This window comes from Populus trichocarpa, chromosome 8 (assembly GCF_000002775.5).
Source record: "Populus trichocarpa isolate Nisqually-1 chromosome 8, P.trichocarpa_v4.1, whole genome shotgun sequence".
Classification (NCBI taxonomy): domain Eukaryota; kingdom Viridiplantae; phylum Streptophyta; class Magnoliopsida; order Malpighiales; family Salicaceae; genus Populus; species Populus trichocarpa.
In genome coordinates this window covers 1,059,497-1,073,149 of record NC_037292.2, presented here as the reverse complement: position 1 = coordinate 1,073,149, position 13,653 = coordinate 1,059,497, and the positions used below count along the sequence as shown (strand labels likewise).

At 33.7% G+C, this 13,653-nt stretch overlaps 2 protein-coding genes across 4 annotated transcripts; both read left to right on the top strand.

The window, feature by feature from the left end:
• The first annotated feature begins 2,185 nt into the window (after positions 1-2,185).
• LOC7490902 (probable sodium/metabolite cotransporter BASS4, chloroplastic) lies at positions 2,186-6,846 on the top strand. Its single transcript, XM_024606349.2, is given in 15 exon segments — positions 2,186-2,473; positions 2,570-2,651; positions 2,747-2,854; positions 2,945-3,012; positions 3,187-3,265; positions 3,373-3,431; positions 3,517-3,585; positions 3,863-3,976; positions 4,089-4,110; positions 4,350-4,417; positions 5,472-5,557; positions 5,991-6,120; positions 6,382-6,483; positions 6,558-6,615; positions 6,618-6,846. Coding segments are annotated over 15 exon segments (1,338 nt in total). The 5' UTR covers positions 2,186-2,287; the 3' UTR covers positions 6,725-6,846.
• A 2,392-nt stretch (positions 6,847-9,238) lies between these two features.
• Positions 9,239-12,306, top strand: LOC7490901 (uncharacterized). 3 transcript variants are annotated; one of them, XM_024607912.2, is made up of 5 exons: positions 9,239-9,547; positions 10,046-10,308; positions 10,387-10,598; positions 10,892-11,159; positions 11,606-12,306. In XM_024607912.2, exons 2-5 carry the CDS (start codon positions 10,048-10,050, stop codon positions 11,915-11,917), a joined length of 1,053 nt encoding a protein of 350 aa, XP_024463680.1. In that variant the 5' UTR covers positions 9,239-9,547; positions 10,046-10,047; the 3' UTR covers positions 11,918-12,306. The 3 variants fall into 3 exon arrangements, with proteins under 3 accessions (XP_024463680.1, XP_002311951.3, XP_024463681.1); XM_002311915.4 differs by having other exon boundaries at positions 9,243-9,521; XM_024607913.2 differs by lacking the exon at positions 9,239-9,547 and adding an exon at positions 9,571-9,756.
• The last annotated feature ends 1,347 nt before the right edge of the window (positions 12,307-13,653 follow it).

The following is a 13,653-nucleotide window of genomic DNA, read 5'->3' as shown; positions in this document are numbered from 1 at the left end:
TTTTATCTGATGCTTGCAATGACAGGTTTTGAAGGATTAGGTATATTCTAGACCTTATAAATGTACAAATGTAACATTTCGGTCCCTTTAGTTTCAATTTTCTCATATTAAATCAAAATATAAAATGACCTGTATTAAAAAATAAAAAAAATAAAACATACGTTTTTTCTCCTATCAGCACAGTATATAACGCTTATGGGACCACAAAAATCGTATTTCAGGATCTCAACACGATATGCTCCAAGTCCCAAAATCCTTCATCTTGCTGGAAAGCTCTGAAACCCTTAGCCAAAAAAGATCTCCATAGCCTTGATAAAAACACAATTAATCTAGCCCTATCCTCTGCTCATCAAGCTTACAAAGACATTGAACACCTTGATACAGAAGCAAGTGATCGTGTGATCAGAGAAGGTTATGAATTGTGCCACCAAAATAACTAGATGCCATGGGATCCTAAGGACAAAAGGATCTGAAAAAAAAAAATAATGATTAAAAGAATGGGATGAAAATAAAAATAAAAAATAAATTGGAGGGTAATTTTTTATTTTTTTTACTGGAGAGTTAAATTTAAAAGGGAAAAATATAAATAAAATTACAAGAGAAAAATCAAATAAATAAAGACTAAAAAAAAAAAAACACTCCATAACCTTTAATTCAAAATGAAAATGAAAACTTCAAAACTATTGCTCGAAGCCCGGGGAAAAAACAAAGAGAAAAAATACCAAATTAAAAAAACTTACACATTATAAATTAGAATTGAAGGATTAAATTTAAAACAAATAAAACTTAAAATAAAAAGCAAGAACAATAATTATAAACAAATAAAAATTGAAATATCAACAACAAAGAGAACCAACTTGTAATTTTTTAAGATAAAATGGTAAAAAATAAAAATTGACCGACAACAAACAACTACAAGCGTGTTTGGCAGTTTGGTTGCGGGTGCTTTTCAAATAACTTTTCGTGTTAAAATGCATGCCAATGATGTTTTTTTTATTTTTTAAAAATTATTTTTGACATCAGCACATCAAAACGATCCAAAACATACAAACCATATTAAATTTTAATAAAAAAAAATTTAAATTTTTTGAGAACGCAACTGCAACCACGTTTCCGAACATTCCTACGCCACTATTAATATGTGTAACACCAAAAGAAAAGGAATATGATAATGCATTCAACGATATGGTAAGAAAACATTTTATGCCACAGAGAGAAGCTATAAATGTTGTTCAAATGACACAAGTGTCTTCTATATGTTAGTATATGAACTACGTGCCAGCAACATTTTAAAATTAAGTAATATTTAATCAATTTTAAAAGATTAAAAAAAAAACCCTTAAACACCTTTGTAATTAAAGAAAAAAACTGAAGAAAAGGACAAAAAAGCACATGCAGCTACAATTTCAATTTTTGAACCCTATGATATATTTGCCAATTTTCTGTTCATTAATGAATGAAAAGACAGTTATGCTCCTCTTTGTTAGTTTTATAAAATCTTTATTTTCTGGGTAATTAGGTTATCTTGTTTTGTTTAACAAAATAAAAGTTTAATTATACTGCTGAACAATTCTTAAATGATTAATACGTCAAGTCAAGTGAAGAGATAGAAATACCTCCATATTCCATAACAAAATCGAGCGATTTTTTTTTATAAAGAAAAACCATCATTTTATTATTGTAGCTAATAGTAGCACAATGTTTTTGCTTTCATATATATATATATATATATATATATATATATATATATATATATATATATATTGTTGGCTCTTAATTAAAGATCTTACTATCATTTATAAGATGAAAAGTATCCTTAATGTTTGAATTGAATTAAAAAGTTTTAATAAAATTTCATGTTTTAAATTATCTTGAATGTTGATAATTAAATTTTAAATAGAATTTAATATCTAAAAATATTACAAAAATAAATCAGATATCAACCCCTCTAATTTATAATTTTAAAAAGAATAAATTTAATATTAAAATTAAATTTATAAATACTAGTTTAGTCTTTTTTTTACGAACCTTTAAATAAATAAAATAAAAATAATATATAAAACAAGATAAATTAAATTTTATTGAAATCAACTTATTTATAATTAAATTTAAATTAAATACTATAAATAAATTCAATCAAGAGTTAACAACTTGTAAAATCCTCGCAATAAACATGCCACATAAATAATGCTATTCCAAAACTCGCCCACTTCATCTCCACACGCATTCCCTCACTCTCTTTTTGCTTGTCTAGAGAGAAGAGAGTTACCGTTTCAGTTCGCTGTCGATGGCGGGAAGGATCCAAACCATGATTCTCACTCCTCGACCCACCCAAACACCGTCGTTCCGCCACAGGCAGCTAAATTTCCCGGCAACTCGCACCACCGCGTACTGTACTCGCTCCGTTTTATTTAATCGTAGCCGCTCGATCTCATCTCCAGTCAGAATCAGAGCTAATCAACGGCCCGATCAGGTTTTGCTTTCTTCATTCCACTCTCCTAACCTAATTGAAGAAATTTTGAATTCTCATATATTATTTTTTAAAAATGAATGAATTATTTTATTTTAGATAGATGACAATGGGAGTGGAGGTGCAAAAACTCTAGGAAAATCACTACTGAATTTTGCAGATAATAATTTTCTTCCACTAGGTAATTATATGTTTAATTTGCTATTTCCTTTTATCTTTTTTATGATTTATATATTTATATAATTCAATTTATTTTGTACGGTTTTATTTTTGCAGCACTTATTGGTGGAGTAGTGTCAGGGCTTGCAAATCCTACTCTTGGTTGCTTAGCTGATAAATATTATCTGTCGAAATTCAGCACGTTTGCGATATTTATAACATCTGGTAATTAAATCAAAATGTTCTGTTTGTGCTTCGTTTGTTATATACTGTTGTGCCAATATAGGTTTATTTATGCATTGGGTGACAATACAGGTTTAACGTTGAGAAATGGGGAGATCGGTGATGCTATAGAAGCGTGGCCTGTTGGAGTTCTTGGGATTGTATGACCTTGAATTTATTTGTGCCATTATGCATTTTGTAGGTCCAGTATTCAGTAATTTGTTTTCTTTATTAGTATCGTTTGTGCGACATCACAAACTGTGACTGTTACCTTCATTTGTGTTACATCGATCCTTGCTAGCACACTCTAATCACCTGATAATCTTTGAATGCAGTGCTCCATTTTGTTATTTACACCATTCTTGTCGAAGATAATTTTGCAAATTCAACTCCAACCTCAGGAGTTTGTAACAGGTATGTGTGTGGTTTTTTTCTCATTGGGGATCTTTAATGTATGGATTTTTTTTTGCTATTTTTAGGCTAGTTATTGATTGTTGAATATTGATAATTGTTTCGTACAGGTTTGGCTATATTTTGCTGTATGCCAACTACATTATCAAGTGGGGTGGCTCTAACCCAGGTACATTGATTGCTTTGTTTTTCTCTCCACAATCTTCTGCTTATAAATGGAGTTTTTATGATGTATAGCAGTCTTTGATATGCAGCTTGCTGGAGGGAATTCTGCACTTGCTCTTGTGATGACAGTGGTGTCGAATCTGCTAGGAATTTTGATTGTAAGTTCCCACATAGAAGATTCACGCTTGTTGGTATTCTAATGCGAATTTAGCTTGGCAACTAGATATCAATTGGAACTGTTCAAGATGTAATTTTAATTTTGCTAGATATGCAAACTCCCAAACCACCCCCCCCCCCCCCAAAAAAAAAGAAAAAGAAATAATGAGAGACCAAACTAACAGTTGTGTCCTTTTCTCTTCAGTGAACCTGTCATATCAGATGCTTTTCACTCAGTTTTTCTAGCCAGCACTGAAAATGATTTTTACTACTTCTCAGGTTCCATTTTCTATCTCCAGATTCATTGCTGCTGGAATTGGTGTATCTGTGCCAACCAAGGAATTGTTTAGAAGTATGGTTATCACACTTTTAATCCCTCTTATTTTGGGGAAGGTAAATTTCTTGATTGTGTTTGTGGATCCCTCAAACTATAACTTATGTGACATTTAAGATCTAGTGAAATATGCGAAAGTGAAATGTGAATCCTGTGCTGTTCATTCTACAGATTTTTCGAGAATCCTTCAAAGGTGAGTGTCTCACAGTCTAGAATTCTTTTTAGAAGTTTGCTGGCATGTTTTTGCATCATATTTAACATATATCTAACATGCATAAAAATTTAGGCTGGAGAATATTGGCCTGGCGTTGAAAATGCAATTGATAAGAATCTATGTTTGCATCATCTATTTGGAGCTGGTGACTCTTAAAGTAACTTTGTAGTTCCTTTGGAGACTACATAATTTAATCTCTGATTAAATGTGCATTTCAGGTTTGGCAGACTATGTTGATCGAAATCGTAAGCTCTTCTCGAAGATGAATGCAGTTTTCCTTAGTTTAGTAAGTTTCTTTTATTTCATCTGTGTAGATATTTCCTGGGTAAAATTTAGGGAGTATATTTTTCATGTATAAAAAAAACGCTGCCAAGTTTACCGGATAGCATAGGACTAAACTAAACTGAGCTGAATGACTGTTAAGCTGAAGATTTAAAAATTCAGAGTCGTTGAAGAGAAGAGATGCAGGACTGTTGGCCTCATCCTGGACTCTGTTTCAGAGTTGTGACTTTTCCATAGATAGGTTCTACATGGTACATTATTATTGGCGATGACCACTTACCAATGCAGCATGTAGATCCCTTGTTCCTTTTGAGCAAATGTCTTGTCAATTGATTGATTTTTCTACAACATTTTGGAGTAGGGAGGTCCAGACAGATTTCTGATGGCTCCATCACACCTATTTGTTTCTGGAATTTTCTTGTACCATGACTAATATTAGCACTTAAAACCTGTGAATAGCATGTCTAAGTAGGAGATCAAACATCCACCAAAACGTACCGATCCATTTGCTACAGATCGTTTTGATCAAAGATAAAGGGAACTGGGCATCCTTCCTAGTGGGGTCTGGGAATTCATGAGGTGTGTAGCTTCGATGCTTGAATTGGGTGGAAAATGTGGGGAAATTGTGATCTCAATTGAAAGAGGAGAACTCTATGTGGAACTTTGTTTAAGTTTTTGCAGTGGTAAAAAGCTAGCAGTTTCCAAGTTGGAATATTGGTCTGCATGTTGGAATTTAGGAGAATTCACATTATTTTTCCCAATGTCTATTTATGCTATGCAAATTCTTAATGGAATGTAATGCATTAGTTTTCGGAAAAAGTAGTGGAGATAGTTCTCTTTGTTTCTTTTCTTTTAGAGAAAAAAATTCAGCATCTATTCCCAAGGTTTCTCTGTGAAATTTGTTACATGTGAAATGCAAATCTCAAGCTTCAATGTTACACAAATGTAAATCAGTCTTCATGAAGCTTCTTATTGAAGCAGATTGTGACACTCTTTGCAGATTTCCTTGAGAAGTTGCATCGGTCCTATTGGATGTTAAAACTATTTTGTTTATTCAGGCTCCATTTATACAAGTGAGCAGGTCAAGGTCTATGCTGCTAATGGTCAAGCCTTCTGTTTTTCTTGTTGCTGTTGGGATGGGAGTGTACGTTTTCAGCCTCACTTTTCTTTTCCTTTTGTGCAATGTTTAGTTGTCACGCCACTCCTATTAATACTGAATGATAAGTTTACTTTGCAAGTTGAGCCAATTCTCATACTTGTCTTTAGGGCCACTTTACACGGACTTTGGGCAGCGACCTCTTTATTATTTTCTGTACTTGCACTCTTGAGAAGAGCAAGGGACCCCCCGAGTCTTTTGAATCTCCCTAATGTTGTTTAGGTTTTAATTACCTGAACATCAGAATACAAATTTACAAGTGCCATTTTTCAACTGTAAATGTGATCATTTCTACAGTGTAGGCTGAAGGACTAGTACATGGGATGTGCACCTTCCATTCACAATTTGTAGTTGCTGATAATTTTAGGGCTTCAATGTAGAACATCATCTGAAAAAAAAAGACCATTTCCTTGTTTTGCAGACTTTTGCATCTCATCCTCTTATCTTTTAATGTTCTCGCGATACAAGGCTTCTCAACAGTCTCTGGTAGCAACCAGTTAGCCTCTGCCAAGAAAAAAAATGCAACTGCTTACGTGCTTGTTGCAAGCCAGGTGACATTATTATGCTTTTCAGCATTTTCAGTTGGATTTTCACTGAGAATATACTCTCTTTTAAAAATATTTTGAACTTTTTTCTTTACTCTCCAAATATTCATGGATTTTGTTCTTTATGAAGCAGTTTATTTTGCATTAACATGATGCCTATGAGGTCGGGTGGGTGTGCGTGTCTCTTGTAGAAATCATTTTTGACTGGCATTGTAATCTGTTACACTACTGAACACTGAGGCTTGGTATGTTTTGATGCTTGTCTAGAAAACTCTTCCTGTTATGGTAGCGGTGGTGGAACAGCTGGGTGGTGCATTTGGTGAATCTGGTTTGCTGGTTCTTCCTTGCGTTGCTGCACATTTAAATCAGGTTTTTCTTGTTCGAGCCTAATTTCTCTTGCTTTCTATACCCCTTGATATCCTAACACACGAAATTTTATGTAGATCATCATGGACTCTTTTCTTGTTAATTTCTGGCTTCGGAAGGATCTCGCATCAAAAAGTGCCAAGGTAGCCTGAGTCATGGCAGTGATGATCACGAATGCATGATGTGGAATAATATTGGTCTGGGAACACTGCTTTATCATCTCTTGGCTATTTTTGGCTGCTAACGTTTTATGGGATAATTAGAGCAAATTGGGGGGCCGATGCGTTGTTATTTTATGAAGGATGTTTGGTTGGTTAGCTACCTGATCATAAATGAATGAAAATGAAACCATCCTAGTTATATGAATTGGTGTTTGGTTTGTTAAAATAGCTTGTCTACCTTTGGAAAGGGATTGTGCTAGAGGAATTATTGGCGGCCAATAGTAAGTACTGGCTAGTAAAGCCCTACTCTTAGGATCCAGATACTATCATTTTGGCTTGCCGGGTGATCTCCACGAAAAATCTTGTCTGGTAATGAGCGCTAGATTCCCTATCAAACAATGCTTGGCTACCATTCAATTGCGTGGTGCTCTTGGCTCCTTTAAGTAGGTTTTGAAGAAAGAAAAGCGTACTTATATTTGCAATCGATGATGAAAATGTTTGGTGCTTGGTAATAAGTGAAACTGTTCGGAACTTTGTAAGAAATTTGATAATTCAGTAATTTTATAGAAATTAACTACAAACATCTAGTTGAGAAAAAGTAGTTTCTTAGCATTTTTGAGGCTGTTTAATTCTCTCATGACTTGAAAAGTTTAGAATTCTATTTAAATAAAAGAGAAATTCAAATTTAAGAGGTTCTAATAAGATAATTCTAAATTTAAATAAGAGTAAATCAATGTCAGGTTACAATTCCACCCCATTAAAAAAAAATCTTGCTCTCAAGGTTAGGGTAGGTTTTTTTAGTTGACATGATTTGAAGAAATTGCATTGGGTTTTTTCAAAATTTATTGTTGAGTTTGTTGGTGTAATTGATACTTCTTCTTTCATGTATGTAATTTGCTCATCCTTGCACTTTTTGTCTATCGTTCTAATACTAATTATAACACCCTAGCTATACAGGACTAGGTAATCTACGCTTCCAAAATTGTGATGCGAGGTCAAGATCTTGCCAGCATATATAGGTGTATTATTTGATTTGGATGTTGGAGCAGGTCTATGGAAGATGGAGGAATGCCCAGCTAAACACGCCTTGGTTGAGGAAAGGCCACGCCTTCTATCATTAGGTAAACAACAAATTAAATGATGAGTAAAGGAAAGAGGACAGTCATTTTTTTCTTTTTCCCTGTCAGCCCTGAGTGTGAGAGATGGCCTGTCATATAACTGTTCAATTTAAGTCACTGACACTCACCAGTCACGATAAATGTGGCATGTGCGGGTCTAACATGGCCATAAGGGTCCAAGAGTAAAGACAAAAGTAAGGGGTCCAGGGCAAAACCATTTGAATTTTTTTATATATATATATTTTTACATAGTTTTGTCCTGCACTGTTTTTGCCATTCATGTGTTGACGGATTGGCTGACCCCCTAGTCGTTACGAGGTTCACGTTTTTCAGGCTTACAATTTCACAACCATTAGTTTTTTTTTTTTTTTAGAAATTATCTTTATCTATAGTTAGTTTATTTTAGTGTTCTGAAAATATATTTTTAAAATTATTTTTTTTAATGTTATTCAATTATTTTAATATGTTAATGTTAAAAGTAGATTTTACAGAATAAAAAAAATAATATCTCAAAAGTAAAAAATATATTAAGAACAAACACTATCATATTTATTTTATTTATTTACTTTACATGCCATCTTAATAAGACAAGGACTGTCCTTTTTTGTTTTTTTTTAATAAATTAATAAGTTTTAACCAAGTAGACAAGTTATAATTTTAACCTATTTTTCACGAAACCTAACCTCAAATACATCTCGAATTTATCCTTCTGTGATGCCAGATTTAATATCTATGCAAGAAACTACATCTAACCAAAAAAAAAAAAAAAACATTATCATAATCCTTTTACAGATTCCAACCCTAAATAATAACACGGAAGTAGGTCCATTAATCCTCGAAGCAAGCGTTGAAGAATGTTAAGTATACATGAATCTATGTTTCATGTTGCGAGAACCAACTATAAATTAAGTTCAACATTACAAAGTGTTTTTTTTATTCAATCTTAACAGGTGTTTGGAATTTATATTATCCAAAACTCCAAGAATTTTACTGTGTCTTAAGACACGTGATGCTATTCATGACTTTATTATTTCTTTATTTTTTTATCTTTTGCTTTTATTTTGAGGGGTAAAATAGTTTTTTTTTACTATGATGGATTGTACAAGGTTATTTTAGTTTTAAAGGTATTTTTTATTATCTAGTTTTAAAGGTATTTTTTATTTTGTACAATTAAAAAAAAAAAAACTACTGCATACAACTCGTACACATCAGTAGCTCTGCTATTTTCTGGTAGCGCTTGCTGCTAGCTGCTAGCTGCAGTGATTATAATCGTGGGTAGCCGAATCATTTGATTTTCTTTTTTTTCCTTTGATTACAAGAATATATTATTAAAAAAATATTTTAATTTAATAATTTAAAATATTAAATAAAATTTCAAAATATAACTTATATTATTTTAATATATGTTATTTATATCGGTACGATGTATTCAAAAGAAATAAAATTTTCAAAATGCTACCCAAAATTTGATCTTAAAATCTTGTGGATACCCAAGCCTTCCATTAAAGTTATTTATTAGTAAATGTGAAAAAAAGGGTGTTTTCTTTGATTTTTCCCCTCACCTTCAAAACCTCAAGTCTTCAGCAGAGGAGCCATTTCTGACTATTCTTTTGCTGTTGATTAAACTGCTAGATATCCGCTAAAGACTAGGAGTCAGCAATAAACTATCAGCTGATTCGGTGAAACTTTTAACTTCAGTTTCTCGCGGCTTCTCTTTATCTCCCTCTCCCCCACAGGGCTGTTTCTCTTGCTCCTGTTATTCGTAAGTAATAACCACTTACAGTGTTGGTATGTCCACCCTGAAGTTTACATGTCTTTAGTAATGTTTTTGTTCAGCATATTTTTTTTTTCTGTTTCGTTAAGTATTTTGATGATCTTTTCTCAATGACATTCTATCTTCAATCTCTGTTGGAAGCAGATAATATAGAATTCATTTTGTTACAAGCTGACTATTACCCATTTCTTTTCTTTCGAAACGTTTTTATGTGAAATTAATGGTATGTATATGAGAATTGCAATTTATTGTATTTCCCAGAAGTTCAAGGAGGAGATATATATATATTTTTTTCCTTATTAGACTTGGTTTTCTTTGTTGAAGTTGATAAAATATGCAGGGAAACGAAGTTTTGTGCATTTCATCTTTGTAAAATGAAAAATTTTATCTATAAATTATGGTATTTGATTGCCCTTTTTTAACAATCAAATTACTTTGTGTTGGTATCAGTGTGACAAAAAATACTCCAATTTTAAGTAGAGCTTTCGAAAAATCTTTCTAAATTTTCTCAGGGATGCTGAAGGAAATTACGGCGGCATTGTTTTCTGGGTTGGCGATATGGGCATATCAGGCAACCAACCCTCCACCTCCGAAGATTTGTGGTACCCCAGGTGGCCCTCCTATTACAGCTCCAAGAGTAAAACTGAGGGATGGGAGGCATTTGGCCTACAAGGAGCAAGGACTCTCTAGAGAAACAGCCAAATATAAGATCGTATATGTCCATGGCTTTGCCTCTACGAGACATGATACAATGAGCGTGGCAAACCTCTCTCCGGTACTTCCATTTCTAAATCGTTGTGTTTAACTGTTAAGGTTTCATTGGTCAAGAGATTTTATTTGTTTTGTTTATCAGGAAGTTGTTCAGGAGCTGGGATTGTACTTTGTGTCCTTTGACCGGCCGGGTTATGGAGAAAGTGATCCAGATCCAAAGAGGTCTCCGGAGAGTATAGCTTTAGATATAGAAGAGCTTGCTGATCATTTAGAACTAGGATCCAAGTTTCATGTGATGGGGTTCTCCATGGGAGGTCAAGTGGTTTGGGGCTGCCTCAAGTACATCCCTCACAGGTGAGACTGTTTTCTTGCCATTATGACAATTGTGCTTATCTTGAGGATGTCTGCCTGCTGTTTAAAATCTGGGATATGGCATGCACATATGTAATAATTCAAGAATGCCTCAGCAGTAAAAGAAAATAAAGCATGCTATAAAAAGTAACGAACAAAGTTCTTTTATCTGAGCATCAAGAATCTGCTGGAGAATTTGTCTGATATAAACAACGGGTTGGCTTTCTCTGCATCGGCTTATAATTTTTTTTTTGGAGTTATTATTTGTTTTAAGCTTGGTGCCCATGGTGCTGCAGGCTAGCAGGAGCAACCCTAATTGCTCCTGTTGTCAACTACTGGTGGCCTGGTTTTCCTGCCAACTTATCAACAGAAGCCTACTACCAACAGCCACCTCAAGACCAATGGACATTACGTGTTGCTCATCATGCTCCATGGCTCACCTATTGGTGGAACACTCAGAAATGGTTTCCTGCATCGGCTGTTGCAGCCCAAAAACCTGAAGTTTTCTCCCGCCAGGATTTGGAACTGCTTTTCATGGCTACAGGCGGAGGAAAGGACAACAAGGTACTTCATTTTCTTTATCTAACTTTCCTTATCACATATAAATGAACCATAAGTCAAGGGTATCTGGATATATATTTTGTCTCTGAAACTGGAGGCAAGAAGAGGATATTTCCAGTGAGAAGGCTATCATCTCATACCATAATTTTTGCAGTTTACATAGAATCAGTCTGAGAGGCTTTGATCTATTAACTAGGAAGGATAGTTACCCGGCAAAAGATTTAGTTTTATGGGGGATGCCTTATGGTTTTTGGAATTGGCTTGTGAAAAATAAGATACAGCAGAACTTCCAATTTTTCCCTTGATATATTAGAAGCAGAAAAGTATTTTGAAACCGGTAGTTCTGGAGACCTTGTTAGAAATTGATTTTGATCGATAAAATAGTTGATTCTTAATTAGAAGTGTTATTCCTGACTGCCTCAGAATATCTCCTCTCTCATTTTATTCAGCAACAAGCAATGCATCCACAAACAATTCAGCAAGGAGAATTTGAAACCTTACATCGAGACATGATGGTTGGATTTGGGAAGTGGAAATTCGATCCCATGGATCTTGAAAATCCGTTTCCTGAAAATGAAGGCTCTGTTCATCTATGGCAGGGTGATGAAGATAAAATGGTGCCTCCAAGCTTGCAACGATATATTGTCCAAAGACTTCCATGGATAAACTTCCATGAGGTATCTGGTTCTGGACACCTGTTCCCCTTCATCCCAGAGATATGCGAAGCGATTATAAAGTCTTCAGTGCTGGGAAAAAACTAGCCTTTTTTCGAGCTTAATTGGACATACAGCAATTTTTCCCCTTAAATCTTGGGTTCATGCAGTATATCCCTCATTCTATTCCTAATATCAAACTTGTTGCTTATGACTTTAAGTCTATTCAGAGCCCCTCAAAGTTTGCTACAAGCTAGCAGTGTTCAACTGTTAACATTATCTGGTTGACATGTACATCAAAGAGTCCAATGATGAAGTGGTCTCAGCTGCAAATGACGGGCATTTCTGGTTCCAAATGTTAGAGTCCACATCATTGGGCAGCGTTTAGTTAGTATTTTCCGGACAGAAAAGACGGAAACAATTAGAACAGAGAGGATATGTTCTCCTGTTCGTGTTTTGAAATAATTAAAAATTCAATCATGTTCTAGAGCGATTAATTTTTATTTTTCGTCTCTGCAAGCAACCGTATATGTATTTTTTATCCTGAGAAACTAACCAAACACAATACTCATCTTCTTAAACCTAGAGTGTGAGTTTTCTAAACATGCCACAAATAATCACAACAGGATTGCCATTCCTGCTAGTGCTTCTCTGTTACAAGTTGAAGAGAAGGGGCGTTGGCCCCATCCTCAGCCTTGACGTATATATAAAAAAGGAACACTTGAGCTCATCATTAATTTAGTTCCATCATGAATCATGATTAAAATGGAATTATATCATATTTGAGTTCCTATGATTTAATTTTTTTCCACTCGAGTTCATGGAAAAAAATAATAAAAATAACCAATCAAGTATAATTATTTTTCTGAAAATACTGCTGATTTGTCAATGGTTTAAAAGCTCTCGAGAAAGGTATTTGTCTTTCTATTGTAAGTGCTATGTATCTGCGACAGATTTTCTTAACCATGTTGCAATAAGATTGGATTTTGATACTGCTTTTAATCAGATTTTGCAAAGTTTCAAAGCAGCACGGAACTTATAGCTGGTTTGCCAGCTTTTGAATACCTAACCCCGCTGTATAAACAGCATGGCAGCACACCCTGTGAGCTTCAGAAAACAGATAAAACTAACTGTAATTCATTGTTTTAGCCGCTACGGCCAACTGCATCGAGAAATGCCAGCCCTCTGGCAAACGTCAAGATCAAGAACAAACATAACAGGCAAACCAAACATAGATTTGGAAACAACTTAGAAACTATTCAGGCTAAAATGACAGTACATATTCTTAGTTGCATGACAGTAAAACCCTGATTCTATTCTTAAATCTCTAACATGTAGCCATTAGATTGGATTATGACACTGGTTTTAATCAGATTTTCAATATACATATACATGCTTCAAATATACGCACACATGAAACCAAACTGTCAAATGAAATCATAGGTCTCATGATAACTATTTTATTATTTTATCATGCTTCAAATATATATATTAATTATTTTATTTTTTATTGAATAATATATAATAGTATATAATAGAAACCATATAAATATTGATAGTTTATAAATATCTAAATTTTTTATCCAATAAATAATGAATAGTGTATAAATATAAAAAAATTCAACCCGCTTGTAAGCATTGACATCATGCTCATGAATAATGTTGAAAAACTGGAAGCAATTCCATGACATTCAATATGTTTTATTTTTTAATTTAAGAAAAAGAAGATGGTTACGGTTAAAATACTTTACATTATTCGATTCATGAAGGGTTTAAATAATTTACATGGATCCATCAATCATAGTTTAAAACATCGGATAACATTAATGAATGTTATGCTGTTA

Coding starts and splice junctions, on each gene's coding strand:
- LOC7490901 (XM_024607912.2), top strand. CDS start 10,048: ATGCTGAAGGAAATTACGGCGGCATTGTTTTCTGGGTTGGCGATATGG. Junction 10,599..10,891: donor CTCAAGTACATCCCTCACAG/GTGAGACTGTTT, acceptor ATGGTGCTGCAG/GCTAGCAGGAGCAACCCTAA. Junction 11,160..11,605: donor GCGGAGGAAAGGACAACAAG/GTACTTCATTTT, acceptor CATTTTATTCAG/CAACAAGCAATGCATCCACA.